We start from the raw sequence: 26,571 nt of genomic DNA on the forward strand, positions 1-26,571 counted from the left end.
GCTGTGTAAATAAATCATATCAAATTAGTTGTGTAATACAGGTGCTGTGTAATTCAGTTAAGTAAAAATAAAATAGTGGACTCCATTTATTAAGTGATTAAAAGGAGATAAAAATATTGTTTAAAATATTTGCTCACTTTTTACAACTGGTTATCCAGAATTTAACCCTTTGTTCTGTCTAGGATAAGATGGCTACCCCCATTCCCTGCAAGTCCTATCCAACTACCTCTTATGTCATCTTCCAGTGTTTTTCTGGCCAAATATGGTATGTCTGGTCAAATTAACACGACACCAAACTGCAGTAGGATTGTGAGTTTGCAGTTGTTTTATAATCCTCAATTTTAAAGTTGAATGGAAAATAAAAACCATCGCTTCAGCATCATTTTGTACTCAAATAAATGTTTGTTGAGAAACTCCTGTCACTTCTGCTGCCAGTGTGGATGCCAGTTCTGTGCTTCAATGGCACTAGGGACACGGTCAGAATGATCAAAACAGACCACATCACAGGTTGGCTGCTACCGTGGATACCACGGCTGCTAGCGCCGGAAACCAATCACACACAGCCCCTGACTGTGCCTGAGTTAGGGCTGGACACAGTCATAGACCGCATCAGTAAACACAGCACAGCCCCCTTTGACAGGCCCATGGGCTGCATAGCAGCGTAGCTCTAAGACTAGACAGAAGGCTCTCGAAGAAGCATGTGCATTAGGAGAAATGTAACCTGTCATAAAGGTAGTTATTCCAACATTTGTCTCCATTTCTTTCATGACACAAATGATGCAATGATTTGGATTATTGTTAAAGTGATGTACACGTACGTGAAATATTTTTGACATTTCTTAAAAGGATGTCTCCTGCTGGACCAGCCAACTACTTTTTAATGATGTAATCAATGCAATCAATCAAGGAGATGTCAGTAATGCTCATGTCTAATTGTAAGATGTGTTGGTGTGTTGGTTCCCCTGGGCAGGAAAATGGTCAGGAAGTCCCTGGTGGCTGGGCTGGTAGTTTTGCTGGTGGCTGCAGTGGGAGTGTTCGTGGGGGTGTTCATTGGGGTGGGAAACAAGAGCCCCATCTCCCCCTCAGACCATTTCTACTCGAAAGCTGCCGTGGCTGCGGATGCTGGGACGTGCTCTGAGGTGGGGAGGTAAGTGATGTTATCTGAATCCTTCTCAGATATGATCGTTGACGGCACACAGTTTGACAAAATAACATGAGATGACAAAACTAACTGTCCAGTGAAAGTGTCCCTTAAAAGTTCCTATTACATTAATTCGGACACAAATATGGTTCAGACTATGATTTCTAAATCGGGAATGGTCAGTCCTTGTACTTCAGAGAGGTTCAATTTCTTCAGCTAAATCTCTAAGCTTTTTACAGAACAAACAAAACCGCTTTGTTATTCCTCCAACTGCTTATTCCCAGCTTTAAATGACAATTTTCTAACCATTATGGTGAAGAAAAAACAAACTAATTCAAATGGTAATTTAATTCAGGTCATACATAAAAGAAATCTGGAAGTGCTGAGCGGTTACTTTAAGCTCTACATAGAGCATTATGTGTGTGTGTGTGTGCGTGCGTGTGGTGTACCCAGGGACATCCTAAAGAGGAATGGCTCAGCAGTGGATGCCTCCATTGCGGCCCTGTTGTGTGTTGGCCTCCTGAACGCTCACAGCATGGGCATTGGAGGGGGGCTCTTCTTCACCATCTACAACGCTTCCACAGGTGAGACCGAGTTTTCTCAAACCTCCACGAATGAAGATTTTTTTTTTGGTGCTAATTAACACAACAATTTGTCTGCATTTCGTATGGCTGCTCGACAGGGAAGGTCGAAACCATTGATGCAAGGGAGACGGCACCCATGAACGCGACGGAGGACATGTTTGGCAATAACACCCAGCTTTCTCGGAAAGGTATTCGTTTTACTGTGCTTCAGGTACAGGGTAATCTAGGTAGGTTCTGTAGTACAATCCACCCTGAGGTATCAGATGGACATACATTTATGGTGCAGTACAGTACACCCATTTTACAAGCAAATGTACAGATCCGTTTTGCTGTTGTTTTATTTTAGGCGGTAGTGCAACTATAGAGAAAAAAAATCAAGGATTCCAGTTATAATTCATCTGATTCATTTGAGTATTCACAAAACTTTCTTTGTGTGCCAACAATTTAAAACTTAAGTACTATTGACTGATATCCCATGTGGGCATAGTTTCAGCTTTGTGCAAATGGTGGTAAAGTCTTCTCCGTGTAACAGGTGGATTATCTATTGCCATTCCTGGAGAGATCCGTGGTTACGAAATGGCCCACAGGAGACATGGACGACTGCCCTGGAAGGAGCTGTTTGAGCCAAGCATTGTGTTGGCTCGCTTTGGTTTCCCTATTGGCAAAGCCTTGGCCAATGCCATCTCCAAGAACAAGGATGCTATTCAAGGAGATGCCAATATGTGGTGAGGACAGGACAGGCCTTTTCGAGCATTCAGAAATTGACTTACTAGATAATGCAAGTCAGTCATGGCCAGTGACTTATAATGAACATTGTAGATTTGACTGGCAGCTGTTTAACCAATGCCAACGGAGCTGTGGTAATTCTGGTTCTTTAATTCGACAGGACATATGCACACCCATGGAACTTAATTACATTTATTTAGGTGTGGCTACAGTATCATTGCTACGTCCATTGCTGGTCATAACTAGGCAGGCTGGGGTAGTGGTGAGCACAGAGTTAAATAGACTGGATTGTTGGAAGGTGTTTTGGTCGGGGGAAGGTGAAAACCATAATTCTGTGATACCTAACTTTAACCCTAACCTACACTTTCTTTTTTCTAACCTTGACCAAAACCTTAAGGCTTACCTTAACCCCGGTCTTGTGATACCTAACCTTAACCCTATACTTAAATGCAATTCATACCAAATCATATGTTTTCAAAATTCATAAGATACAATACGTTTTAGTGGCATTGTGTATAATATGACGCATTTTAGCAAATGTGTTGCATATTATAGGTTTTGTTAGACCATATCAATGCACCCTAACATAGTACAAGTTGTCACAGATTTACACATCATTTGGTTCTAATAGGAATATCTGAATTGTCCAACTGGGTAACTGGGTGTAATTGATCATGTGCCACGGTCAACCAATCAGTATGTCAGCAATGTCCATTATTCACGGATCATCCTGGATATCCATATGTTAGCATCTGCATTATATAGAAATATATGAAGTAGAATGGATTAGGCTGAGGATCACTAGTTTGTGTTACTTATGGCCTTATTCAAAAATGTATTAAATTGATAGTTTTCTTCATCAAGGTAATCACGATACCCCACAATGACCAAGGGAAAACATGTTTTTAACATGTTTTTGCAAATGTATATAAACAGAACCCTCCATAAATATCACATTTAGATAAGTCTTGAGTCTTCTGGGCTATGATGCTACATGCTTCACACCTCTGTTTGAGGAGTTTCTCCCATTGTTCTCTGCCAAACCTTTTAAGCTCTGTCAGGTTGGATGGGGAATGCCGCTGCACAGACATTTTCAGGTCTTTCAAGAGATGTTTGATCAGTTTCTAGTCCGGGTCCTGGCTGGGCCGCTCAAGGACATTCACAGACTTGTCCAAAAGGCACTCTTGTTTTGGCTTGGCTGTGTGCTTAGGGTCATTGTCCAACTGGAATGTGAACCTCTGCCCCAGTCTGAGGCACTGAGCACTGGAGGTTTTCATAAAGGATCTGTCTGTACTTTGTTGTCTGTTCTGTTCATCTTTCCCTCGATCCTGACTATTCTCCTAGTCCCTTCAGCCGAAAAACATCCCCACAGCATTATGCTGTCAACACTATGCTTCACTGAAGGCGAGGTGTCCTCACAACATAATATCTTATTTCTCATGGTCTGCGACATCTTTAGGCGCCTTTTTGGCAAACTGGGCTGTCAGATGCTTTTTACTGAGGAATGGCTTCCATTCCGCCACCCTGCCATCAAGGGTGCCGATTGGTGGAGTGCTGCAGAGATTGTTTTCCTTCTCCAAACAGAAACTCTGAAACTCTGTCAGAGTGACCACTGGGTTATTGGTCACGTTCCTGACCAAGGCACTTTTCCTAGAATGCTCCGTTTGGACAGACGGCCCGCTCTAGGAAGAGTGTTTGTAGTTCTGAACTTCTTCCATTTGAGAGGGACTGTGAGGTGCGAGGGAAGCGAGCGTAAAGGAGAGGCACAAATTAAAACAACAAAACGACACCAACACGAAGAAAAACATTTCTAAACGTTATCTTAATAAACGCAAGGAATGCACCAACGAACAGGAGCACAATAACTCATGAGGTGCAGGTGAAAACAAGGAACTTAAATAGACAACAATAATCAGTGATGAAGAGCAGGTGTGTGGGTGGGGTGGTGTGGGTTGCTGCCATCCTTTCCTGCCGGCAGTTAGTACACCGAGGAGGTGGAGCGCCGAGGAGGTAGAGGGCGCACAGCACCACCCTGGGCATCCGTCACAGGGACTTTATGTAGACACGTGTGCGCCTTTCCCAATTATGTCAAATTCATTGAATTTACCACAGGTGGACTCCAGTCAAGTTGTATAAAAACATCTCAAGGGGTGATGTATGCAAACAGGGTTTACATGAGCTCAATTCTGAATGCCATATGTAAATGTGATACTTTATTATTTGCAAAATTTTCCCAAAATAATTTTTGCTTTATGGGGTATTGTGTGTAGATTTAAGAAGTAAAATGTAATCTGTGTAACATTATTTGTGAAAAGGAAAGGGGTTATGAATACATTTCAGATTCTCCATAAACATTGGTTGGACCAACAATTGAGCAGTGTTTTGGTGGGAGGTTGAATTAAAAATATTTATTTTGATTAAGTGAACCACAACCGCTAGCTATGTTATCCACTTCCTGCGCCTAGGTTTATTTGAATACCTCCTGATAAGTCCTCTGCTTTTGTTTTTGTATTCCAGTGAAGTGTTCTGTGACTCACAGAAAAACATCCTGAAGGAAAATGATATCCTTAAATTTCCCAAACTAGCAGACACCTATGAGAGGATAGCAGAGGAGGGACCAGATGTTTTTTACAACGGGACAATGGCACAGACGATTGTGGACGACATCCAGGGAGCAGGTCACACTACATTCTTTGTGCAAAGTAACATTCTAACACATGTCGATGTACACACAACAAGGACGATCAGGCCAAATAGATGTGTGTCTGTTGGCACTGGGCTTCTTGAGCACTACTTATCTTCGATTCCCAGGTGGGATCATAACCCTGGAGGACCTCCAGGAGTACCAGCCTGTGTTGAATGAGAGTCCACTGAGGCTGACCGTGGGGGAGTACACCATGCATGTCCCAGACGCCCCCTCCAGTGGCCCAGTGCTGGCACTCATACTCAACATAGTGGACGGTGAGAAGCAGGATCTGGACATTGTTTCACTGTAATTAACAAAACTTGAGGTCCAATCAAGCTGCTAGACAGTGTTTTTGCAAAAACAAGAAAGCAATGGGATGGAAATATTCCTGTAATAAAAATATCATAATACTTCTAGTTATACAGTTGACATACATGATCAAAAATTATTTTTGCTTTTTCTCTCCAGGGTATAACTTCACTGGCACAAGTGTATCTACCGCAGAGAAAAAGACTTTGACATATCACCGCATTGTGGAGGCTTTCAGATTTGCTTATGCAAAGAGGAGCAGACTAGGGGATCCACGCTATCTCAATATCACTGATGTGAGAACCCTGATACCCAGCTTTCCAATACAAGCTGTCACTCATGTACATACAGTTAATAAGATTTAAAGATGGTTTATAGTTGTTTACTAAATAGACTCATGTTTGTCACATAACTATGAGGCGAAACCAAATTCAATACCAATTTGTTTACTATTTGTTTATAGCTCATCCACAACATGACCTCAGACTACTTTGCTGATGGGATCAGGAGCAAGATCACAGATGACACCACTCATCCTGACAGCTACTACGAACCAGATTATTTTGTCCCTGACAATCATGGGACAGCACACCTGTCCGTCATAGCTGAGGATGGAAGTGCTGTGGCGGCCACCAGCACAATCAATCTATAGTAAGAGTCTTACAAGGCAAGACCTCCTCTGGGACATTAGGACTCATTAATACATAATGATACAGGGTAGATTATACATATCAGTCAAATTATTACTATAGTGTACATTAGCTCCCTAAACTCCCTTTGGTTCCCGAATAGTGTTTGCATTTAACCCCGAAAGAATATCACATATGTTACCAAACTCATGTACAGTGGGGAGAACAAGTATTTGATACACTGCCGATTTTGCAGGTTTTTCTACTTACAAAGCATGTAGAGGTCTGTCATTTTGATCATAGGTACATTTCAACTGTGAGATGCGGAATCTAAAATCCAGAAAATCACATTGAATGATTTTTAAATAATTAATTTGCATTTTATTGCATGACCTAAGTATTTGATCACCTACCAACCAGTAAGAATTCCGGCTCCTCACAGACCTGTTAGTTTTTCTTTAAGAAGCCCTCCTGTTCTCCACTCGTTACCTGTATTAACTGCACCTGTTTGAACTTGTATAAAAGACACCTGTCCACACACTCAATCAAACAGACTCCAACCTTTCCACAATGGCCAAGACCAGAGAGGTGTGTAAGGACATCAGGGATAAAATTGAAGACCTGCACAAGGCTGGGATGGGCTACAGGACAATAGGCAAGCAGCTTGGTGAGAAGGCAACAACTGTTGGCGTAATTATTAGAAAATGGAAGAAGTTCAAGATGACGGTCAATCTCTCTTGGTCTGGGGCTCCATGCAAGATCTCACCTCGTGGGTCATCAATGATCATGAGGAAGGTGAGGGATCAGTCTAGAACTATACAGCAGGACCTGGTCAATGACCTGAAGAGAGCTGGGACCACAGTTTCATAGAAAACCATTAGTAACACACTACGCCGTCATGGATTAAAATCCTGCAGTGCACGAAAGGTCCCCCTGCTCAAGCCAGCGCATGTCCAGGCCCGTCTGAAGTTTGCCAATGACCATCTGGATGATTCAGAGGAGGAATGGGAGAAGGTCATGTGGTCTGATGAGACAAAAATAGAGCTTTTTGGTCTAAACGCCACTCGCCGTGTTTGGAGGAAGAAGAAGAATGAGTACAACCCCAAGAACACCATCCCAACCGTGAAGCATGGAGGTGGAAACATAATTCTTTGGGGATGCATTTCTGCAAAGGGGACAGGACGACTGCACCTTATTGAGGGGAGGATGGATGGGGCCATGTATCGCGAGATCTTGGCCAACAACCTCCTTCCTTCATTAAGAGCATTGAAGATGGTCGTGGCTAAATCTTCCAGCATGACAACGACCCGAAACACACAGCCAGGGCAACTAAAGAGTGCTCCGTAAGAAGCATCTCAAGGTCTTGGAGTGGCCTAGCCAGTCTCCAGACCTGAACCCAATAGAAAATCTTTGGAGGGAGCTGAAAGTCCGTATTGCCCAGTGACAGCCCCAAAACCTGAAGGATCTGTAGAAGGTCTGTATGGAGGAGTGGGCCAAAATCCCTGCTGCAGTGTGTGCAAACCTGGTCAAGAACTACAGGAAACGTATGATCTCTGTATATGCAAGCAAAGTTTTCTGTACCAAATATTAAGTTCTGCTTTTCTGATGTATCAAATACTTATGTCATGCAATAAAATGCAAATTAATTACTTAAAAATCATACAATTTGATTTTCTGGATTTTTTTTTTAGATTCCGTCACTCACAGTTGAAGAGTACCTATGTTAAAAATTACTGACTTCTACATGCTTTGTAAATGGGAAAACCTGCAAAATTGGCAGTGTATCAAATACTTGTTCTCTCCACTGTAGTTACTTAACTCCTATTATTTCCTATCTTCAGTTTTGGCTCAAAAGTCATGTCCCGATCAACTGGCATCATTTTCAATGATGAGATGGATGACTTCAGCTCTCCATACATGACTAATGGCTTTGGAATTCCCCCATCTCCTAACAACTTTATCCAGCCTGGTGAGAAAAGAAACTGAATTCAGTATTCTAAGTCTTAGCCTTTGCTGGTTTTTCTGCAAATAGATTTGTTCTGAATATTTAGCTGTCTCTCTGTTTTAGGTAAAAGGCCTCTCTCTTCTATGTGCCCAACTATTATCTTTGACAAAGACAATAGAGTGAAAATGGTGGTGGGAGCCTCTGGTGGAACCAAAATCACTACAGCGACAGCCCTTGTAAGTCTTGATTTAACACACAACCAGAGCTGGGATCCTTAGTTTCTATATATTACTACATAGTTGGACTTATTAAATACATACATGCACTAATATTATATGTGATATACATTAAATATGATATTGTCTGATATCTATATGACGTGGTGATATCATTGAGTATGTTTTCACCCAATTTCTACATTAATATTAGATAAAAGATACTGATGCCAGGCATTAGTGTAGGTAGCCAAGGAAACCTTGTTTTTTTGACTATTTTTAGTCCACAGGCTACTTGGAAGTCTAGAAGCTACTTGGTGAATCACTAAACTTCAAATCCAAGTTGAGTCCCAAGTCCCCTGTGTTCTGAGCCGAGATGAATCCCTATGACTTAGTCTGAGTCCCATTCCAGCCGCAAATGGTTGAGTCACAAGACAAGTCACGAGTCTCTAAGGCTGAAGTCTGAATTCCGACGCTCGAGTCCAGGTCCTTAGGCTCAAGCCAGATTATCTGGGTAAACATTAATTCAAAATAAATAGATAATAATGTTATTCACCCAGTTAAATATAGTTTCATATCAAGAGGAATTTATTACCTAAGTGGTTTGTTCTCTTACTTTCTAGGCCGCCAAAGAAAAAGTTTCAATTTAAAATTGCAATAATAAAAAAACGGTATAGGTATAGAAACCAATTTGAATTTACCTCAGAGGACCTTTTTCTTGCAACTAAAATAATTAACAGGTTGATATGAGTGAACAGGGTCTTGGTTATACATCAGTGTTTCTCAACCCTGCTCTTGGGTGCCCCCCTGCCCTGCATGTTTTGGTCTCTCCCTGCTCTGTCACATCTGATTCAAATGATCAGCTCATAATCAAGTCCTTCATTAGCTACATCAGGTATGTTAGGGCAGGGAGAGATCAAAAACATGCAGGGCTGGGGGGCGCCCAGGAGCACGGTTGAGAAACACTGTTACACATCATGTTTGTATGTAGGGAATCCTAGTTCCAGAACTGCCCATGTGAAATATTATAGTCAAGTGAAAGAGTAAGTACACCCTTGGAAAGACCCGTTTTTTCAACACTATTGATTGATATAAGTAACGTAATTTAACATATTACACTAAGATTATACTTTGCAATTGATTATTCACAAAAAATCCACAGAAATGCAATAGAAAATAATAATGACATTTACAACTTGAGCTTGTAGGATTTAATAGCTGATGTTGCCCTTTTGGCTAAAATAACTTTATATAGCTGTTTCTTGCAACTGTCTATCGTCTCTTTTTTGCCCACTCTTCTTCACGGTACTGTTTCAACTGTGTCACATTCAAGGGCTTTTGTACAATCACAGACTTTAATTCCCCCCACAACATTTTGATTGGATTTTATAGGATCTGGGTTTTGACTCTGCCTTGCCATATTCCATTCTGTTGATACATTCTGTTGTCGCTTTGCTTGTGTGTCTTGTATCATTTTCCTGTTTCAAGATTCAAGATCAGTTAAGCTTTTTGACAGATGACCTCACTTTCTTATCAGTTGTCTCACATAATATGAAATTCCTGGTTAATTCAATGATGGTAGTTTGTCCAGGTCCTGAGGCAGCAAAGCACGTTCTGACAGTAGAATCATGCACTTCGACACTGATAATGACAATGCTACTCATCCACTTTGACACTGATAATGACCACAGTAGACTTATGCACTTTGACACTGATAATGACAACAGTAGACTAATGCACTGTAACACTGATAATGACAACAGTAGACTCATGTTCTTTGACACTGATTATGACAACCGTAGACTCATGCACTTTGACACTGATAATGACAGCAGTAGACTCATGCACTTTGACACTGATAATGACAACAGTATACTAATGCTCTTTGACAATGATAATGACAACAGTATACTCATGCACTTTGACACTGATAATGACAACAGTAAACTTGTGCACTTTGACACTGATAATGACAACAGTAAACTTGTGCACTTTGACACTGATAATGACAACAGTAAACTTGTGCACTTTGACACCGATAGTGACAACCATAGATTCATGCACTTTGACACTGATAATGACAAGAGAGTCTGTAGATCCCGTGATGTTACCTTGGGATTCTTAGAGACATCTATCAAAATCTTTATGTCAGTTCTTGGGCTGAATTTGGTGGGATGACCTGTTGTCTATGGTCTCGAATTTTCTGTGTTTGTAGATGATCCATCAGACAATGGAACGATGCACTTAAACTTACTTGAAAACAGCTTTTATAACCATTCCCAGACTCGTGGGCATCAATTATCTTTCTTCAACGGGGCTCTGGTTGGTCTTTCAATAATGGCATGATGTGTTACCACACTCCCATGTGGATAAGACCAAACCACACCAAGTTTCTGATCTTTAAGAAAGGCTGGACCTTCCCAAATTACCCTAGAACGATTTTCTAATAATTTGCACCTGTTTTGAAGCAACTGATTGTAATTTTAGCCATTTTATGAGACAGTTAATATGCGTATGTACAAACTATTTTCATATATGGAAATTGCATTTCAGTTTATTTGAATTACATAAATGGTTTAAATAGTTTTCAAGCAGCTGAAGCAGCCAATGAGCTCACTAGTGACATGCCTAGGGTTCTAAAAAGATCGATCGCAAACTGTCAGTAGCTCGCCACACAGTCATCAATAGAAAAACATGTCTTCTGGAAAAGAAATATCTCAGCATAACTTTATTAGAGACGGCAATCTTCTAGCCATTTTGTAATAAACACAATATTGACCATTATCTCACCCCTGTAGCCATGCACTCATTAGATCACTCAACTAATGAGAAAGGACTTGTGGGTTAACAGAAACCACTTGAACTTTTTAAAGGGGAATTACATATTTGGAAAATGTTTGTAGTATTTGGGAAAACATAGGTTTGTAAACTTGCTTTCTTGTTGTGAAAATTAAGGATCCCATCTTTAACATCACACACACATGAACTTATAAAATCCATCTATCCTTACATTATTATATTGTATTAAATTAGAAGACTTCCTTTTTATATATTTACATAGGTGATTCTGAATTCGTTGTTCTTTGACTACGACCTCAAAAAAGCAGTGACACAACCGCGTATTCACAATCAACTCAACCCAAATATGACTGTAGTGGAGGATGGCTTTGAAAAGGTGGGTTTTGCCTCAAACATTGTTTTTCTGAGAAATAAAAGATTTATTTGAAAATGCTTTTGGGAAACTCTAAAGTCTAATCAAGGTTTGTGTGTGTGTGTGTGTGTGTGTATAACAGAGTGTATTAGATGGCCTGGCACAGAAGAACCATGTAACAGAGATGCTGATGACACCTGGATCAGTAGTTCAAGCAGTGGTGCGACAGGGAGAGCGGCTCTGTGCCGAGTCAGACCCCAGGAAAGGGGGCTATCCAGCAGGGTACTGAGTGTGACCTAACCTTTCTTTCCAACCCTGGAGTGCATCTCCATAAAGAGGCATGGACAGAACTATCTGCAATAAAATGTCTCCTCAAGGAAGCACAGGCACTACAACTGAAAATTATTTCAAGACAAAATGGAAAATGACTCCCCAACAATACCTCCTCCCTTCACACACCAAATAATTGGCAGCATTTCTGCTTATATTTCAGCATTATTTATTATTTATTTTTGTGTTTTGAAAAAGTGAGATTGCAACTCTGAGAGTGGCATTTTTTAAATCCTAGCTGTATCAAGAGGTCATCATTACTGATTATCCTGAAGATGTTTCTTTATGCAATGCAGTGGGGTAGCAGAACGTTGGTCTGCAGCTGTCGTTTCCTGCTGGATGTAAGAACCAATGGGCCATAAATGAAATGGACGCCATGGATCATCTGATAGACAGTACATTATGAAATAGTTTTCTCATTAAATATTATCCAACATATTACTAAAATGATTCTGTGATGATGAGCAATCATTCTTTTTGACAGAAAAAGTGCCATTTATCAGAGATTTAAGAAAGACAATGTTTTAGGGGAGAATGTGAATACCAATATGAAAGGCTGTCAGAGTAGTTTGTCTCTGTCCATTGAACAAATCAAATAACTGTTGCCTTTGAGCAAGGAAAGTGTGTCCATAGTTTTTAACCATGTACAATACCATTGTTGGTCACTGAAAACTCCTTGACTTCCACCTCAGGTCTTTACTGGTCATGTTAATAGATCTGTTTGTGCTAAAGCACAACAAGATCTAAAAGCAAGGCTACAGGTCTACTTACCATCTGCCTTATGAAGATGTTGGTCACAGGTAGCTACATTTTTCTTTTCATGAGAAAGCAGTTTCTGATCTGTAAATGTTAACAGTGATTTCTATTTTACTGATTCGATCAACTCTGACCATTGCCCATTGGGGCCTATGGTTAATAATGGCTCCAATATGACTGCCATTGACCTAAGCAAATGGTATTTTTATATTTTTTTGTGATGGAGATTGTTGAAAAAGACAAATTGTAAATGTTTAATTTCGAGTAAGACCGTAGCAGTACAGTAAATGTATAGTGTATTTAAAAATATACATTTGCAGATATATTTTTTTAAACATGCATTGTTCTCATGCCATGCTTGTTATTAAACATTTTAAACAAATCTTTTTTTAACATTACTCAGTCTGTTCCCCATATCATAGAGACTTAAATGAATAAATTACTGTAACCAAAGGACTGCTGAAACACTGTGGTATCAAATTAGTGATGAAAGGTTTTATTATAATACTTTAGGAAATAGATCAATAAACACTACATTATGTCCAACCAACTGATTGAAGTAGTTTTACACTTAAAAGTCTGGTTCAACTCCTTCCAATAGCCTGAAGAACAATATATCCAGCAGCTTCTTTCTCACAATTCTTGGCAAGACCTGAGACACCAGGTTATTCAATTAACTGCTAGGTAGTTCATTGTAGGAAGAGTCTATAGTCTGATGACACCAAAGTAGAGCTTTTCGGTCTCAACACCAAGCAATATGTCTGGTGAAAGCCTAACTCTCACCAAGTCCTGGAAACTCCATCCTTACTGTGAAGGTGGCAGCAACATGCTTATAGGGGATGGTTCAGAAACATGCTATAGGGGATGGTTCAGCAATATGCTATAGGGGATGGTTCAGAAACGTGCTATAGGGGATGGTTCAGAAACATGGTATAGGGGATGGCTCAGAAACAGACTATAGGGGATGGTTCAGAAACATGATATAGGGGATAGTTCAGAAACATGGTATAGGGGATGGTTCAGAAACATGCTATAGGGGATGGTTCAGAAACATGCTATAGGGGATGGTTCAGAAACATGCTAAAGGGGATAGTTCAGAAACATGCTATAGGGGATGGTTCTTTGCATCAGGCCCTGTAAGTCTTTTGAAGAAGGCCAAATGGATGCATCAATATACCGAGAAATCCTAGAAGAAAACATGCTGAAGATAACAAGAGATCTTCCAGCAGAATGATGACCTCAAAAAATACAGCTGAAGCCACACTGGAGAGCATAAAAATAAAAAGGTAAAGACCTGGGTCCCAGTCCAAATGAGAAAGTGGAAAGTGCTGAAAATTGCTGTTGAGGTCCCCATCCCTCTTGATAGTATTTGAGCAATTTTTCAAAGAAGAATGGACAAGAATTCCTGTGTCCTGATGTACAAAGATGATAGAGACTTATTCAAGTACTACTACCAAAGGTTACCTTACAACATATTGTTTAAAGGGGGTGAATACTTATGCAAGTAATAATTTTCTGTTTTGTATTAGTAATTAATTCAGTTTTATTTCTCACCTTGACATCATGGCCTGTTGATCACTAAATAAATCCGTTTTGGATGTTATGTGGTAACATAATAAAACGTGGAAAGGTCCAAGGGGGTGGATCCTTTTCAAAGCCTCTGTAAATGCAGTCTGTAACACAACAAAATGCCTAAATAACTTTTAACTAATCCAGACTGGCCTATTGCAATGCCCTTTTCGTCAGCACATCTGGCAAGTGCTTAAGTATGCAATAGTATGTCCACAACTGTGCTGCACATGTCCTCCATCTACACATCCCACATAAACACATCAGTCCAGTGCTCCCCACAGGCTCACCCATTGACATTAAAAACCTACCAAGCATTTCCTAACTGTGGGACAAAGTCCCTGTCTGACCTATAACCTACACTCCTGCCCTACATGGACTCTTCACTCTTCCAGCCAGGCCCATCTTTCTTCAGCAGCGCCACAGCAAACTAAAAATGAGTCCCTGACCACATGCCCCCCACAGCTGCAGTTCATTACAGTCAGCCTCTGACTCTCTCCAGATGGACAAACACAAGTACACAAGAAGAGTGAACTATGCAGTATGTGTATATATTTACACATATGGTTTCTGTTCCATGTGTTTATAGAGTGAGGAAGTGTTGCTAAGCACACCAGTTTCTGTTCCCCAGACCACACACATGGCCTAAGCATGTTATGCAAGCATAACAACAAACATACAAAAGCTTCAATTTGAGACCTTCAAAATCACTTGAACAATTGTCATGAATTTATCCAACTAACACAACTAACCAAATTAATAACTCAATCTTTAACTTGGTTCCCACAAATGTTGTGAAGCTTAGCCAGCCATAGAGATCTCAACTCTGAACTAAAACATTAATATGCTAATATCTCTGTGAAATATTTTCCATCACAAAAAAATTGCTGTGCTCTCTAAAACAAAGACTTCATTAAGTGAGTTGCTACTTATTGCTATGCATCTATAACAAAACAGTTACGTGTTTTATAAATATGTAGTAATTACTGGGTATTAGGTTGGTAGCTGCATCAATTAATCATAAAACACTGACAAAATATATATAACTTCCAGAACAACCTGTAAATAACCACATAATAATAAATCAAACCACCATGACTTTGTTACAAGGTGTACCTTTTTGTTGTTACCAGGTCCTAGACTACATTGTCCATCTCTATTCCCCTTGAATTACCTCCAGTTAATGGTAGTGGGGCCATTGGGTTACATGGAACAGAGTGGTTAAAATGGACATTCACATTCAGGTGATTCACACTGATTAAACATGTGGAACAGCTCTCACCAAGTAAATGTGTTATTACACATTCCTTGTTCCTTTTTGTAATACCTGATGTTATAACCATTACAACAATAATATTGTCATACTGTCTTAGTAGTAGTTATTACTGTACAAACATCCTAACAGGCTCCAATATAACTGTAATTTCATGATTGTCAGAGGTTTATTATATGGTCAGGGCACCTACAGGTGTGTTTTGCAGCAGAATAATTTGTTTCCATAGATTCAGAACCAGCATGACCCATGTGTCCATTTCAAAGCAGGGGATGACTCAGCACACGGCGTAATTTTTTTTTTTTTGTTATCCCCATTTCCTTGCCACCTGAATATTTTGTCCAATTTGCAATTATATCCTTGCTTCATTATAGAAACTTCTAGCAGGTTTGTGGAAGTCAAGGATTAATATATGTACATGATACATGTCCGACTATGAAACAAAGTGTTTGGCCAAGCCGTTCTGCTTCTAAGGGCTCGCCCAAAGGAAGTATTTGTTCCTTACAACTTTGTTGACGAGGTGGACACCCCATTGAAGGGGAATGTTGTGTTCTCGCTGCTCCTTTTCCTGTAGAATGTTTCATCGTGTTAATTTTAAGGTAGATTTTTGTCCTGGGACTACACTGCCTGGTCCCTGATCTCCATAAAGACTAGTCAACAGTGATCCCACCACCGTCATGTTATCAGCAAACTTAATCGTGTTGGAATTGTGTGGCAACTACGTCAAAGCCAGTTAGAATGTTTGTTACATTTCCTATTTGTGATCGTTTAAATCTTTTTAAGTGATTGAACGTTTTTCAAACAATAAACATCTGCTATGAACTCTTCGTTAAAGCATTTCTGCTCGAACGGTCCTTCATTTTCGCTTACTTGCCGCAGCATTTGCGGAGAAAAATTAAATGCGCAACTGGTATCTCGCAGACAGGCTACTTCCATCCTTTTTTTTTTTTATCTGGTAGTGTTATCAAATATTCTGTCAATTTTAGCAGTGCTGATTATTGTTTTCCAAGTTACAGTCAATGAACAAGGGCTCAAAAACAGCATACTGTATATGTATCCGCCAAAAGTTTGTTTACGTTTTTATTCAAATTATGTTAATAATTGAACAAAGGCCCATTGTATGTTGGCCACATTAAAATAGACCTGCAGTAGAGGATCAGATCTCTCTGATCCTCAAAGGTTCCTCATATGCAAAATTGCAGCTACCCACAAGACCATGTGCACTTTTCTTCATTAGCTGTGGATGCCATCTAGTGGTATTTGGACATTTTAACATAAAATAAAACATTTCAGATTGTCCATTTCGCAGAACAAAAACAACAACGTGGGAAATGACACTTAAAACTCAAAGTCTGATCTTAAAATTGTATTGAAACAATACAGATTGTTACCAATGTAAATTCAGAGCCCCAGAAACAGTAACTTTCCATACTCTTTATCACAGAAGTAATGCATCAATTTAAAACAAAAGATAGCATAGAATGTAAACTCCACAACAATGACTGAGTAAACCAGCATGTCTTCTAGTCTGTGGGCCGCCTGGTAAAGAAGGTTCAGAGTCGCATGGCAACCGCTGCCCCCGGCGCTGGCAGCTCCTGGTCCAGAAGGCGGAACAACATGGCACATTTGTTGCGCTCCGCAGTTTGTCCTAGGGTGTGGTGCAGCCGTGCCTGCAAGTAGTGGACATCCCGCAGACGCTCCTTACAGTCCAGCATGGAGAAGTAGGCCGCAGCCTCACCCAAGGTCTGCGCAGCAAGGCTCAGAGCTGGAGGGAGACCATGACGAAGAATGTACTGAATAACATATGTCTGACATGTCGTGAAATTACGTTGGCGTATCCATATGACAAGGTGGCTGAAGACAATGATTTTATATTAATTTAAACTGCTTTGTTTATTGAAGTAATTTAAGGTATATGCATTCTTTCATTTACACACATTGAAGAGTTCAAGTTAACTAATCAACTATCTAAACAGACAGCAAACTGATTATTGGTTTGGCTTTAATTATGTGACTAACAAAAAGGATGCCTCGAACCTTGGTCATTTTGTCACTTCAAATTCCATGTAGTTTTGCCCAAATGTGTGGAGAATATCTTTGAATGACGGAAGGTAACTTCCATTATGCTGCCATTTCAAATAAAATACTTGAGCGCTTTTTTCATGAGGGTTTGTTTTAACCCTTTTGGTATAGTGGGGGGTACCTGCATGCCTCTGGCAGTCAGGCTGGGCCCCTGCAATAGTGACCTGACAGCGGGCTGCCAACAGCAGAGCTCTGCCCTTATCCATGACAGCTCCATGGGCCAGGACAGGCTCCATTGCCTCATGAAGGACACCCAGGGCCTGGTCCGGCACACCCAGCATCAGCTGTGCACAGGAATAGAAAAGCACATGCAAACTATTGGGAGTTCTAGCATGACTACTGAGGCAGTAGGGAACCCTGCTGAAGTTAAAACACGATGTGCTTGCCATTACAGGCGTAATGTGTGTGTGTGTTGCCAACCTGAGTGAAGGCCAGGTGTAGGATGGTCTCAGAGGCCAGGGCCTGGAGGTGGTGCTGTCTGGCCAATGACAGGGCCTGAAGCAGGAGAGGAAGGGCAGTGGCAAACCCGGACGACTCCCAATGCAACTCTGCTGTGGCCAGCATGACCCTGCACAAGGCATAAACACGTACATATTACAACAAGCCGGGCACTTCATTAACAGTGGACGGCGACAGTCCAGAACACATTTTGGAGTGGTTTCCTCGGAGCGTTCTGGCCCACCTGATGATCATTTCTGTGTACTTGGTCTTTTCACAGTACAGCTGTAGTCTCTGCAGGATGCTGTAGGCTTCTGTGGTCCGGTTCAGGGCCTTCAGCACCAGAGCTTTTCTGTCAACCCCATACACATACAGTGAATAACAGCAGCGAGACCCTTTAAAAGGTTTTTTCTGTTCTTAGTAAATACTTTTTCTTGCCTGTAGAGACCCTCTGTTTTGTTCAGGGCAGCAATGGCTGTGACATGAGGCTCTGCCAAGTGGTATTTCCCATCATTCATAGCTCTGTCAAACTGGATCTTGAGGTCACAGAGCATCCACAGCTGGGTGATCACGAACACAAATCATTAGAATTCAGTTTCACTGCAGTCCAACTCATACCAGCCATGTCAATTTCATTGCATATTGAGATGGAGCCAGTGGTATCTGCTGTACACATCAATGGGAATGTGCCAAACACGGGGATTGAGGAAAGGTCTAAAGTGGATAGAGACAAATGGTAGTTCAGATAACCTCACCTTGGCATGTTGGGTGTGAGGGGGAAACTGGTCCTTCAGATGCTTCAGGATCTCAGACACAGCCCCATAGAGGCCCTGAAGGGACCAGAGACATGGTACTAGTGAGATTCATTCGTAGCCGGCACCAGCACATGCCACATGAGCATTAATCTGGATCGAACAGATGCTTAGGAAACAGCCCTGAGGGACGGAAGGAGGTCTGAGGAGATGAATCCAGAGGGACAGACACATACAGGTAAGAGGGAGTACTAACTACCTGCTCTGCATGCAACTCCGCCAGGTGGCAGAGGATAACAGCAAAGGCCTCAGTGTTGTTCTGATGGACTCCAAAGTTGACCTGTTCCAGGCTGCTCATATTCAGGAGGAGCTGGGCCTGTTGCTGAGCCATGGTGCTGGAAAGGATGCAAATCTTTAGTTTCTCTTGTACAGCAACACCAGTTTGCATTCAAACCAACTCCCTCTTTATAGTGCACTTGCCATAGTCACTTTCACTTTTGGTTGAACATCAAAAGCTTTAAAAATACTAATATACGGCATATTGATTCCCTAAAACTATTCAGTACTTGTTTTCTTACTTGAACAGAAACTGAGTGAACTGATTGTCAGCAACCATTGGGATTTGGCTTGACTACGTCCGCTATGGGTTTGAGGAGAGATGATTGCATGCCTTAGAGACATCAGTGGAGGAGGGTGCAGCACTTCCGTTTGACCAATAGAAATTCTGCATTTTAAGAAAGGCCCTATAAAAAGACTTTTGGGAACCTCTCTGTTAAATTAGTAAATGTAAAATATAGGAATTTTGCAGGGAAGCGGTCAGTACTTGTTGGATTAATTAGACAAGAATATAACTGGTTCACAATGTTACAGAACATGAAAAAATACAAGATATTTTAATGATTTATTTGATAGAGTAAGTCTAGAAAGAAAGAAAAAAGTTTTAGCTGAAAAGCAGTGGCCAAGATTGGAACCTATGCTCCAGCAGTTTAAGTGCACCAGAAGTGACCTTCCTCTAGCACACACCAGTAATCGGGTTCCATGTCAAGAATTTCCTTGTTCAGAATGATTGTTATTCAGTGCATTTGAGAAATAAAAGACTTTGAGGCAACTGCCTGGACCACCAGACCACCCAGAACACAACAACTAGCTTTTATATTAAACTCAACGGAGTTAGGATTGCTTCGGTTAAGCGTAGATTCTTATTGTCAGAGACCATCAGGATGAAAAGAGACCCACCTCTTCCCATACATCCTCCATATGGATGTAGTCTGAGCCAGGCTGATGTCGATGAGTTCAGACAGGCTGTGCTTCCAGTGCAGAATATCTGTTTCCTTCATAGCGTCCATCAACTCGTGGGCTGTCTTACCCTGGACTGCCCCCTGCTGGACCAGGGACTGAATGCCCAGAGATGCCAGATACTGTGAGGAGACAGGGTGGAAGTGTTAGTGTTAGTAAACCTATTAATCATTTTACAGCATTCATCTGTAATAGAACCTGGTGCACTCAATTGTCATTCCTCCCACTCCCCCAAAAAAAAAAACTTTTGTCTCAATACAGCAACTTTAAGGGAGCTCAGGACAGTTGAAGACTGGGACACGCGTCATCCAGTTCTAGCCCATACTGCTTTTGTACCTTTCTCACTCTACCGCGAGGAAAAAACATTTCCATGTAACGACCACAATTAGCTAACAGGCTCCTAACCTGTTAAAAGGAGTCATTAGAATATGATGTGACATGGCAGCAATGACCAATCATCACTCTATTGAATGGTGCTTTGCAGCAGCCTTCGTGGAGACACATGATCAAGGTCAGTATGGAACAACCGTTGAATAACGCCTAGGTCACAGTGAAGCACAAGTTCCTGTATTCTTACCGGTAAACAGAAGTGAGCAGCCATTTTCACAGAGTCTTCAGTAAGCACAGAGCTGTCAGATCCTTTCATCTGTTCCAGTGTGTACAGCCAACTCTGAAAGAGATAGAGATGCATTCAAGAACAGTTATGCCGGAACAGCATGGAGATGATCAAAGCTGGAATATTACTCTCACCAAAGTGTTGGTTGGCGCATAGAACCTGCAAGTCAAGAATGGCAAAAACTTGATAGTTCCACACTGAAAAATGTACAGCATAAAGCTTACTGTATACAGTGGATATAAAAAGTATACACACCCCTGTTAAAATGCCAGGGTCTTGTGATGTAAAAGAATGAGACGAAGATAAATCATGTCAGAACCTTTTCCACCTTTAATGTGACCTATAACGTGAACAATTCAATTGAAAAACAAAATGAAATCTTTGAAGGGGAGAAAATATAAAATTAAAAACTCACAATAACCCGACTGCATAAGTGTGCAAACCCTTAAACTAATACTTTGTTGAAGCTCTCAGTCTTTTTGGGTAGGAGTCTATTAGCATGGCACATCGTGACGCGGCAATAGTTGCCCACTCTTCTTTGCAGAAGTTCTCCAAATCGGTCAGATTGCGAGGACATCTCATAATTCTGCCTGACTAAGGCCCTGGTTCCAGCTGAAGAAAAACAGCCTCAACGCATGATGCTGCCACCACCGTGCTTCCCTGTGGGTATGGTGTTCTTTGGGTGATGTGCAGTGTTTTTGCATCAAACATACCTTTTGGAATTATGGCAAAAAAGTTCAACCTTGGTTTCATCAGACCATAACACATTTTCCCATGTGCTTTTCCCACCCTACCCCATAGCCCACTCATATGAAGAATACGGGAGATTGTTGTCACATGTACAGTGGGGAGAACAAGTATTTGATATACTGCCGATTTTGCAGGTTTTCCTACTTACAAAGCATGAGGAAGTCTGTAATTTTTGTCATAGGTACACTTCAACTGTGAGAGACAGAATTTAAAACAAAAATTCAGAAAATCACATTGTATGATTTTTAAATAATTAATTTGCATTTTACTACATGACATAAGTATTTGGTCATCAATGATCATGAGGAAGGTGAGGGATCAGCCCAGAACTACACGGCAGGACCTGGTCAATGACATGAAGAGAGCTGGGACCACAGTTTAAAAGAAAACCATTAGTAACACAATACGCCGTCATGGATTTAAATCCTGCAGCGCAAGCAAGGTCCCCCTGCTCAAGCCAGCGCATGTCCAGGCCCATCTGAAGTTTGCCAATGACAATCTGGATGATCCAGAGGAGTAATGGGAGAAGGTCATGTGGTCTGATGAAACAAAAAGAGCTTTTTGGTCTAAACTCCACTTGCTGTGTTTGAAAGAAGGATGAGTACAACCCCAAGAACACCATCCCAACTGTGAAGCATGGAGGCGGAAACATAATTCTTTGGGGATGCGTTTCTGCAAAGGGAACAGGACGACTGCACCGTATTGAGGGGAGGATGGATGGGGCCATGTATCGCGAGATCTTGGCCAACAACCTCCTTCCCTCAGTAAGAGCATTGAAGATGGGCCGTGGCTGGGTTTTCCAGCCTGACAACGACCCAAAACACACAGCCAGGGCAACTAAGGAGTGGCTCTGTAAGAAGCACCTCGAGGTCCTGGAGTGGCCTAGCCAGTCTCCAGACCTGAACCCAATAGAAAATCTTTGGAGGGAGCTGAAAGACCGTATTGCCCAGCGACAGCCCCGAAACCTGAAGGATCTGGAAAAGGTCTGTATGGAGGAGTGGGCCAAAATCCCTGGAGCAGTGTGTGCAAACCTGGTCAAGAACTACAGGAAACGTATGATCTCTGTAATTGCAAACAAAGGTTTCTGTACCAAATATTGAGTTCTGCTTTCTTGATGTATCAAATACTTATGTCATGCAATAAAATGCAAATTAATTACTTAAAAAATTGATTTTCTGGATTTTTGTTTTAGATTCCTTCACTCACAGTTGAAGAGTACCTATGTTAAAAATTACAGACTTCTACATGCTTTGTAGGTGGGAAAACCTGCAAAATCGGCAGTGTATCAAATACTTGTTCTCCCCACTGTAGCACACAGCCATTACTTGCCAGAAATTCCTGCCGTTCCTATAATGTTGCTGTAGGCCTCTTGGAAGCCTCCCTGACCAGTTTTCTTCTAGTCTTATCATTTTTGGAGGGACATCCAGTTCTTGGTAATGTCTCTGTTGGGCCATATTTTCTCCACTTAATGATTACTGTCTTCACTGTGTTCCATGGTATATTTAATGCTTTGGAAATTATTTTATACCCTTCTCCTGACTGATACCTTTCAACAATGAGATCCCTCTGATGCTTTGGAAGCTCTCTTCGGACCATTACTTTTGGTCTGAGATGCAACTAAGAAAATGTCAGGAAAATCCTACTAGAACAGATTAACTTTATTTGTGATTATTCAAAGTCACTTTAAATGATGGCAGGTGACTTCTATTTAACATGAGTTTGAATGTGATTAGTTAATTCTGAACACAGCCACATCCCCAGTTGTAAGAGGGTGTGCACACTTATGCAACCAGGTTATTGTACGGTTTTTATTTTTCATTTTCCCCCTTGAAGATTTCAGTTTGTTTTTCAATTGAAGTGTTCCCATTACAGGTCACATTAAAAGTGGAAAAGGTTCTGACATGATTTCTTTGTCTAATTATTTTACATCACAAAAACCTGGCATTTTAACAGGGGCGTGTAGACTTTTTATACCCACTGTATGTACTAAAAAAAAGTCTGGTACAGACACTGACCAACCTTGACTACACATTGTCTTGCTATGGTATGTCTGTCATACATCTAAAAACAAAAAGCTCCTACCAGACAATGCTGCAGGCACACGTGGTCATTAGACTCCTGGGCGATGCGAATAGCTTCCTGTAGAGCCAGGTCAGCCTGTTGACTGAGTCAACAGTTGAGTTCATTTTTATTCTGACTTTAATATGAAATACATACAGTCATGTGAAAGTTATATTAACAGACATGTCCATATTAACGCTCCTCACTACTCACTAGTGTCCAAAACGACAGTGAAGCGCTGCCAGGTTGAGGGCCGCGTAGCGAAGACTTCTCCCGTAGCCCTCATCCCCATTGCTCTTGCCCTCGCTCCCTGATAGTATGAGACGGTCAAAGTAATGTAACAAACTGTGGGTGGAGATGAAGATGTCCTGGACTCGCATGCTGTTCAGGTAGCTCAAGTAATGCTGCGGAGAGAGAGATAAAATCGCTGCCTCAGACAATACCGTTGACTTGAAGCAACTCAAATGCACATTTCAGTTATTTCACTCATACTCCTATGCTTGTCTGAGTCTATGGTAATTGATAGCTTAGCCTCACCGCCTCAGCGAAGTCAGGATTGAACTTGAGCATGTTGTTCAGCTCATCCTGCAGGGCAGCTGGCTTTAAGGCTTTGTTCTCGTCATTCTTCAGAAGGTACGCCTGCCTAGCGAGAAAGTACTCGGCTTGTTTCTGCGAGAGTGGACCTCTACTCGGTGCGTCCTCATTTCTACAAAATAAAAGGAATCAAATAAGGACAAACAGAAACATCTAAAAGGATAAGCTGTGACCATCCCATTAACGGTAACCATATCAACCTTAGGTCGGACTCGTGCAGCGGGGTTGTGTCCAGCTCATCCTTCTCCATCCTCTCTCCCATAGTGTCCTCGGTGCTGGTGAGGTCCATGTCGGTGTTGTCTGCAGCCAGCCCAGGAATCCCGACCGGGCTGACACCGGGCTGGGCGAATTGACTGTGGTAGTACTGCTGCAGGGCTTTATACAATTTGTACACCTGGCTGAAGGACAACTTGTTGTAGGCCAGGAGCATGTGCCTCATAAACAGACCTAAAATATACAGTAGACAAAGTGATGAAAGACCAGCATTGGACATGAATGATCTACATACACAAATTCTCTTATGGTGTTCCTTTGATCCAACCTTTAGACCCTGGAATCAAATGATGTGTACTCACCAACCACACTGGTCTTATACGCCTCAGAATCTATAGCCCTGAAAGGAGTGGGGAGGGTGGCAAAGAAATATTCCATATCCTTAAGCTCTCCATCAGCCATTTCATGCAACCTGTAAAGAGGATGTGTGATGACGAACCAGATAACATACAAGGCCAAAGCCAGAGTAATTGAGTGCAGGACTCAGCCATACCGTAGTTTGACAGCATATGCTGTTTGAGGGCAACATTCTCCCACAGTCTTCAGAAACTGACCAAGAGTCAGATCTGGACCCTGATAGAGGCAAAAACGTTCATTAAATAAAGCAAGACACTGATAGTAGAAGCTGTGAAGAGTATGAATAATTTTTTCCAACCTGTTGTAAAGGCAGGATGAGTTTGTTCAAGCGTCTTCTTTCCTGAAGAGCAATTGGTTTAGAAGTAGTCATCTCGTATAGCAAAGCCAGAACGGAGATTTTATAAGGAGTCACCCAATCTTTGATGCCAAATACATTGGCATGGACCACCCCATTGGTCATCATTGGATTGAAATACAAACTTTCATGTACGCTCGCCATTGTTTCAATTGGAAAGTTTACTGACAATTTTTTTTTTATATAAAGCTACCAATCAACAAAGTGCAAACACAAATAACCAAGGTAAACAATAAACAGTTCGCAAACCATGTTATCGAACTTACTAGCTAGCTAGCTACAGTAGCTTGCAGATTATTGGACAAGCTAATCATGCTAGCTCACGCATGCTATTTTCGTAAGCTCCTTAGCAGCCAGGCTGACTTATCTGTTACATACGGAAATATTGACAGTAGTATTTTCTAGCTGTAGCTGACTATCGTTTAAAATATCTCAGTTGACAAAAAAGTAGTAATGGCACGAATCAGTTTTGCAATACTGATTCGACACAATTGTATAGAACCCCGTTTCAAAGCAACAATACCACGTGACGGATGACGTTTGAAGCATCTGAACTCGTACAACCGTCAGATTTCCGTGTCGCTAGTTTGAAAAGGTTCGGCTTTCCAAGACTAGAAACGAAATATAAATGATTGGAAAGCTAATGGTCACAAAATATTTTGTGGAAAGCCAATGTATGAGTTGAGAAACTCCCCATTTTCTTCTAAACTACGTAGCGTCTCAATAAAGACAATACAATAGATTACAAAATAAATACGTTAGTGAAAATATTTGTATTGTTCGGCTTCCTGTTTATCTAATTTTCATGTTGGGTTTTGGAGTCATCGCTTCTTGTCCAAGTATTATCCATTACCCAGAATGCTCAACGTTTAGCATTGTTTGGGTTCCAATCACGATGTAGGCTACCGTTTAGCACTCACACTAGCCTCTTTCCCTTCGGGAGCACATCTAGAGCGGATGCAGTTTTGATTGCCTTTTGAAGTTTCGGTCCAATTTACAAAAGCTTCCCTTTGGCCCTTGATTTAACACACGAATGAATAACTTTGCTCACTTACAAGGTTGCTATCATCAACAATTCAATGCAAACTGTAGTCACGTATAACACCGGTGCCTGCCAATTGTCAGGATTAGTCTTGTTATCAGACTCAAATCTCATTAGGCGGACTCATTGTGATGTGCATAACTAGTTAGTGCATAACTGTAGCGATCATCACTCTCACTTGATTCACTTGCATGCAGGGTAGGGGACGGGGATCTTGGGCCCACTGAAAAGATGTATGCCTGAACCCCTCACTCACAGACGATGTTGATATAACGATCATTGGACACTGCCAAGCCACGGGTTGTGAATCATCATCCACTTTGCCCAGCGTCAGTGATGAATAACGTCTTCCAAGGGCTGAATATGTAGGGTTTAGGGTCTGTCTACATTGCGATTGGAATCGAGAGAATGTACTAATTAATCTAATAGCATTAATGCAAATTCAGTGAAGATTCCTTTCTCCCCGAAAGGACTGCCAGCAGGGCTCGGAAGCTTAATGACCAGGCCGTGGATGCCAGATTCAACTGGGACACTCATTTATTAGTCAGATGCACAATACACAATTAAGGCATATCACACAAAAACTTCAGGCAACATCTGATCTCAATTGCTTTCTGTTTCTAAAAGTAAAATGTTTCATG

General features: G+C 41.3%; 2 protein-coding genes across 2 annotated transcripts; one reads left to right on the forward strand and one right to left on the reverse strand.

Annotated features, from left to right (window-relative positions):
* Positions 1-974: 974 nt before the first annotated feature.
* Positions 975-12,731, forward strand: ggt1a (gamma-glutamyltransferase 1a). The gene is made up of 12 exons (XM_010895105.3): positions 975-1,147; positions 1,595-1,725; positions 1,824-1,913; positions 2,258-2,450; positions 4,969-5,129; positions 5,263-5,412; positions 5,606-5,742; positions 5,910-6,097; positions 7,917-8,044; positions 8,144-8,256; positions 11,297-11,410; positions 11,529-12,731. The coding sequence occupies exons 1-12, from the start codon at positions 975-977 to the stop codon at positions 11,673-11,675; spliced, it is 1,725 nt and encodes a 574-aa protein (XP_010893407.1). The 3' UTR covers positions 11,676-12,731.
* A 4,002-nt stretch (positions 12,732-16,733) lies between these two features.
* Positions 16,734-25,741, reverse strand: anapc5 (anaphase promoting complex subunit 5). The gene is made up of 16 exons (XM_010895104.5): positions 24,832-25,741; positions 24,670-24,749; positions 24,479-24,588; positions 24,104-24,350; positions 23,847-24,015; positions 23,523-23,713; positions 23,331-23,412; positions 20,460-20,552; positions 19,823-20,004; positions 18,846-18,981; positions 18,590-18,664; positions 18,273-18,394; positions 18,079-18,186; positions 17,817-17,964; positions 17,518-17,680; positions 16,734-17,079 (listed from the first exon to the last, which is right to left on the reverse strand). Exons 1-16 carry the CDS (start codon positions 25,030-25,032, stop codon positions 16,868-16,870), a joined length of 2,319 nt encoding a protein of 772 aa, XP_010893406.1. The 5' UTR covers positions 25,033-25,741; the 3' UTR covers positions 16,734-16,867.
* Between the last annotated feature and the right edge of the window lie 830 nt (positions 25,742-26,571).

Source organism: Esox lucius, chromosome 13 (genome assembly GCF_011004845.1).
Source record: "Esox lucius isolate fEsoLuc1 chromosome 13, fEsoLuc1.pri, whole genome shotgun sequence".
In the NCBI taxonomy this organism is placed as follows: domain Eukaryota; kingdom Metazoa; phylum Chordata; class Actinopteri; order Esociformes; family Esocidae; genus Esox; species Esox lucius.

Excerpts from the sequence above, each read along its gene's own strand:
- ggt1a (XM_010895105.3), top strand. The coding sequence starts at position 975 with ATGGTCAGGAAGTCCCTGGTGGCTGGGCTGGTAGTTTTGCTGGTGGCT. Across the intron at positions 1,726-1,823 it reads CATCTACAACGCTTCCACAG|GGAAGGTCGAAACCATTGAT; the intron begins GTGAGACCGAGT and ends GCTGCTCGACAG. Across the intron at positions 2,451-4,968 it reads CAAGGAGATGCCAATATGTG|TGAAGTGTTCTGTGACTCAC; the intron begins GTGAGGACAGGA and ends TTTGTATTCCAG.
- anapc5 (XM_010895104.5), bottom strand. The coding sequence starts at position 25,032 with ATGGCGAGCGTACATGAAAGTTTGTATTTCAATCCAATGATGACCAAT. Across the intron at positions 23,714-23,846 it reads ATCCTGACTTCGCTGAGGCG|CATTACTTGAGCTACCTGAA; the intron begins GTGAGGCTAAGC and ends CTCTCTCCGCAG. Across the intron at positions 20,005-20,459 it reads CTGCTCACTTCTGTTTACCG|TATCTGGCATCTCTGGGCAT; the intron begins GTAAGAATACAG and ends GTCTCCTCACAG.